This window comes from Cyprinodon tularosa, unplaced genomic scaffold (genome assembly GCF_016077235.1).
Source record: "Cyprinodon tularosa strain WSP-4 unplaced genomic scaffold, ASM1607723v1 ctg270, whole genome shotgun sequence".
Lineage (NCBI taxonomy): Eukaryota > Metazoa > Chordata > Actinopteri > Cyprinodontiformes > Cyprinodontidae > Cyprinodon > Cyprinodon tularosa.
In genome coordinates this window covers 510921-516609 of record NW_024038975.1, presented here as the reverse complement: position 1 = coordinate 516609, position 5689 = coordinate 510921, and the positions used below count along the sequence as shown (strand labels likewise).

The 5689-nt window shown below is 36.2% G+C and overlaps 1 protein-coding gene across 1 annotated transcript; it reads left to right on the top strand.

Annotated features, from left to right (window-relative positions):
• Positions 1-353: 353 nt before the first annotated feature.
• Positions 354-2682, top strand: LOC119786339 (heat shock 70 kDa protein 12A-like). The gene is made up of 4 exons (XM_038289625.1): positions 354-635; positions 876-1097; positions 1171-1342; positions 1514-2682. Exons 1-4 carry the CDS (start codon positions 354-356, stop codon positions 2593-2595), a joined length of 1758 nt encoding a protein of 585 aa, XP_038145553.1. The 3' UTR covers positions 2596-2682.
• Positions 2683-5689: the final 3007 nt, after the last annotated feature.

The window sequence follows — 5689 nt, the reverse complement described above, 5'->3', positions numbered from 1 at the left end:
TGTTCTTAGCCTCAGCAAAAAAAAAAATAATAATGTTTCCTCCCTATCTCTAGTTTTACAATATTCTAACAAGTAAAATTTCAAATGTAACTGTATTTTATTTTATTTACCTCTGTTTAGGCAATGGAGTGCAAGGGTTTAAACCCCAAAGATAAGCAAATAAAACTTCATACATAGTTTATTTTATATTTAACATTTGTTGTTTTCAAATTGAGATGTTTAGAGGTAGGTTATTGGAAGGTTATATTAACCCAGGGGGGCGGAGCCTCCAAGAACATAGTGGATAAATGCTTCTTGAACTCACCAACACTCAGACTTTTGATTTCTCCCTGTTAAGTTTGAGCAATTTTAAAATGGGTGACGGCTACATCATTGCCATAGACTTTGGCACTGCATACAGTGGCTATGCTTATAGCGTGACCCCCAAAGAAAAAGAAATCGAGCCCATTCTGAAAAAATGGGGTCAAGAAGAAGGACTGGACACTCCGAAAACTCCAACCAGCATCCTGTTTGATGAACATGGTGAATTTATGAAGTTTGGTTATGAAGCCAAAGCAGCATATATCAATGTGCATGGAGAAGAAGCAAAGAAGCAGTACTTCTTTGAAAACTTCAAGATGGCCCTCTATGGAAGAGTAAGTATGAACAGTATGTCTGTATTTTTAAAGTTTATCTATGTTCTTAGTATGTGGTGCAGATTAAAGCCAGTTTGCAGGGCAGAGTTTCTTCTTTTGTCTGCACAGGCTTAGAATTTAATGATCAGATTGGAACATATTTCCCAAACTAGACAGAATCCTAAATATATTTTATGTGAAGCTGTTGGGAACAAGTTGTATCTGTGACGTTAAAATGGACATGTTATCAAATATCTCTAGGAACTGACCAGGGATGTGACCATTAAAGCAGCCAACGGAAAGGAAATGACAGCACTGAAGGTTTTCACAGAATCCCTGAGATTCCTGAAGGAAGATGCTCTGAGTACCATCGGCAGTAACACAGGGGTGAAGTTCCTGGCCTCTGATTTCACCTGGGTGCTCACTGTTCCTGCCATCTGGGATCCTTCAGCCAAGCAATTCATGAGAGAAGCTGCAACTGAGGTGACATCCTGTTTCATAAAAAGCTATTAAAATGAATTATCAGTAGTTGTGATTCATTTAATTCCTCTTCCAGGCAGGTATTGTGACAGAAGGAAGAGAGCACAAACTGGTGATTGCTCTGGAACCAGAAGCAGCCTCAGTCTGGTGTAAGAAGCTTCCCTCTGATGGTTTTATCACACAGAACCACAACAGAAGCTCACTGGATCAGACTCCAGGGACCCAGTACATTGTTGTTGACTGTGGAGGTACGGTTTGTAACTCTATTCAGACTACTCTCATCTTACGGGGTTCAAACCCCTTATAACCAAATGAGTAATCGTACTATATCCACATTTAATAAATCATTTTAAGGAGAGGTTTATTGACCTTTTTGGGTTAACAGAATAATAAAAACTTTCTGTATGTTTTTGTTTCAGGAGGAACCATCGACATCACTGTTCATGAAGTTCTAGGAGGAGGAGCTCTGAAGGAGCTACACAAGGCCTCTGGAAATGATCTGGGAGGACAAAATGTGGACAGAAAGTTCAAAGAGTTTCTCAGAGAAATATTCAGTGATGGAGTCTGGGATGAATATGAAGAAAATTATCCCAGTGAGGTTCAGAAAATGATGTATGATTTTACCCGTCTAAAACAGGTAGATGAAGACGTTCAGATCACCTGCCAGTTTAATCTGGGAACACTGGCTCAGAAAAAGAAAGCTATAGAAGAGTTCTTTGAGGGTGTGGAAGGTGTGTCCTGGGATGATGGATCTATCAGAATCTCCAGAGACAAACTGAGGTCTTTGTTTGAGGAGAGTCTGCAGGGTATCGCAGAGAGTCTCAGAGAAATCCTCAAGCAAGATTTTAGCATTGAGTTCATTCTGTTGGTGGGGGGCTACGCTCAGAGCCAAATCCTACGTCAGCACATCACTGATCAGTTTGGTGACCAGTGCAAAGTTCTGTGTCCTCTCAGGGCCCAAGAGGCCATTGTGAATGGGGCAGTGCAGTTTGGAAGAAATCCAGAGGTGTTAGCTTCTAGGAAAAGTGCCTTCACATACGGCATATCTGTGTGTTGCACCTTTAATGCGAAAAAACACAAAGCAGAGAAGAAATTCACAGAAGAGGGGTCTGACTATTGTCGGGATATTTTCAAGGTACTGGTGACCGAAGGAGAAGATGTGAATTGGAATGAAACCAGAGAGTGCTTCTTTAGTCCAATACGATCAGACCAGGAAAGAATGAGCATGAGATTTTATCAAACAGAAAGAAGAGATGTAATGTATACAGATGACTGGGGAGTGGAGGAAGCTGGTTCATTCATTGTTGACATGCCTGATACCACTGGTGGCAAGAATCGTACAGTCAGGCTGGATATCAGCTTTGGAGCCTCTGAGATAACAGCCACAGCGACAGATCTAAATTCTGAGGCTAAAGGGTCCATTAAGATGGAGTTTATGACCAAAGAAATTAGCAGAATTGGTAAAGTTTCACGTGCCCCAGCTGTTGTTGCAATGGAATAAAAAACAACCAGATTGGGCTCTCCCTGAAAAGAAATTCCTAACTTTAATTTCTTAGTTAGTTTGATGAAATATTAGTTTAATTTACAATTTTTCTGAGGTTTTGATTTATTAATGAATTAAATAAAAATGTATGATTTAACTCTATATTTTAGAAATGCAACAATTTCCTCTTTGATTTCAATCCACTACTAAATATCTTTGTTATGGCTTTTGGTTTTATAAATAATCATCTTAAATCTGTGCATTCCACAACGAAATAGGAAATAAAATACATTTAATTGATCCTAAAATTGATTTTTGGGTATCTGAAAGATTTACTGTCGCTGTTTCTACAAAACTACGTGATTATTTTTCCCGGATTTTCTTTTTAACAAATAAAAGATGTTGGATGAATACATATAAATAAAGATGTTGGAATTATATCACATTATGTGTTGCAGTTGTGCTCATTTACAACTCAAGCAGTTTAGAGCAGGCAATGAGAAGGATGAAAACAGGAAGATATAACATTCCCCTTAGTAAACTCAGCCTAAGGCTGTTTGATCTGTGTTATTGTTCTGATCATAATACAGAAATGTTCTGTGAGCAGCAAATTTACTACAGTAACAGTAGCTGTACTCGTTACAGCTAATGGAGACTTAAAAAAAATATTTATTTTTCAGTCAGAATCTATTATAATTAATTTCAAATTATTTAATTATTTCAACCCAGTCAGTTAGCCTCTATTACATGCTTTACACCAGGGATGGAAGAAATTCTACTCCTATAAACACATACTTACACTTTTTAATAATTCAACTCAAAACTAAATTAGTATACCGTGATTAGTCACCAAACAGAACCAATAGATATCATATTAGTCAAAAGAATCATAAGTCAGTTTATCATGAATACATTATACGTTACATTGAGTTTCACTCTGATGTTCCCCAAAGTTTGAACTAATCTTGAGTTAATGGTTAATTAGAGGTTTAGTCATTTAAAACAGCTAATGAATTCTAGACTAGCAGAAAAAGATCATTTACTTTATAAAGCATTGTTTGACGTATTTGCTCAGTCTAAAATAAGCCATTCTAATACTTCTTCAAGATTGTGACTATTAAATAACTGTCATCATCTGCTGCTCTGGGTTTTGGGTTCTGTTCAAGTTTTCACTTTGGCTTTGATTTATGTTATTTTTTGTTTGATTGTACCATTTATATCATGTTTACTTACTTCTTAGTTTATAGAATTCCTGTCCATTTGCTAATAAGCTTCTTGCATTCCATTGTAAAATAAACATTAAGGTTTAATGATGCTGTTGTTCGTGGTGATCTTCCTGACATTCTAGATGATTGTCATGCTTTTAACTCTGAAGATCTTTTAAGCTATTTTATTTCGGTATGTGCGGATATTCTTGATTCTGTTGCACCTTTTAGAACAAAGTTCACTAAAGCACTTTCTGAACTGTGGCTTGATGACTTCACACGCACTCTCAGGTGCTTATGCCAGCATGCTGAGAGGAAGTGGAAAAATTATATATATGAGAAGTTCCAATCTGGCGTCAAACCTTTTCATAGCACTGAGACAGCACTGTTGAGAGTTTTTAATGATTTAATGGTGACAGTTTCTGATTCTATAACTGTTAATGCTGATAGCATAAACTTGCCTCATTAATCACAGCTTGGGTTGTTTTTAAAATTTCTTATCTGCATAATGGTTGTATAGATAGAAATCTGTTGCTCATCAACGTTAAGCATTTAACAATGTTTTATTTTAGCCAGCTTTAGTTCATCTTTAGTTCTAAATATATTTTCTAAACCTTTGTCTACAGGTGGTCTTAGTTATCAATAACAAATATTTTCATTTGAAAATGCCAGTATGAAATGTACTAAAAGAGAAAACAGGTCTGAATATATTTGTTTTCTATCTTAAGTTTGTAAAGTGATTTTATATGCTGCCAGCTGTGGGAAAACAGGTTAAGCCAGGTAACGTCACAGAGAAATGATAAGCAACACCTTTATCAGTTCTTCTTCAAACTCAGACAAAACCAGACAAGAAACACTAGATCTGCTGCTCTTTAACACTTGAGGATTTAAAGGTAAGAAAGCAGAAATTAATCAAACTTCAAACCACTTCTGAGGAATATTAAAGGGAAATTAGAGAAAACAGGGAGGGCTAAATTGAATTTGGAGAAAAATGTGATGTGGTTTATTCTTACCCAAAAACTGACAGTTAAATGATCTTCTGAGAGTTTACATAAAAAGTAAAAACCCGATTAATTAGATATTTAATGTTTACTTCCTTAAAGGAATTACTGAGAAAATGCTTTGTGCGTGATGGGGTCAGAACTTCAAAAAAAATTGTTAAATGCCAAAATTAACAAACATTGTGTCTGGTTCCCTTTTAATTTGTTTTAGATTGATTTCTTAATTTATGTCATTGCGGTAGTGTTTGGATAAAACAGCCTCAGCCAATAATCTGGTCTGGGTTAGGGTTTCTAGTTAAACCCCTGTTCACAGTGGTTTTTTACCCATAATGTGCGTATATGATGTGAGTAACTACTGACCTCTACTGGAAAATGCTAAAGCAATCCACTAAAATACTTCACAGCCTACAGTTAGTGCTTGGTGTAAGTCATTAGGTGGAATCAGAAGGCACTTTTGAGGACTTCTTTCTGGCATGATCTGGTATCTGGATCTTCCATCCCTAGAACTGTTTTATTATAGAGGGAATCCATAAATATTTATATTCACAATCTATGTCCCAACAGATTTCCAGCAAATATGGCAACATCTAAGGCAGACCAGTCAGGGTAGGTATCTGCATTACGTTTTTTACTAATGCATATTTGTTGATAAAAAGGTTAATAAAGAGGACTCAATAATTACAATGTCTGAATATAACTTCCACTGGGTCGCCTCCGCTCTGTTTTGTATATTTACATTGCAGACAGCAGTACACTTGAAAATAACACCAGTTAAACTATTACCAATATACTGTATACATGTTATACATGTTCAGAAAATTTAGATTGTTCACAATTCAACTGCAAGGTTCATTTTATGGAAACCACGAGCACCAACGCATAATTACTAAAGATATAGCAGAATGT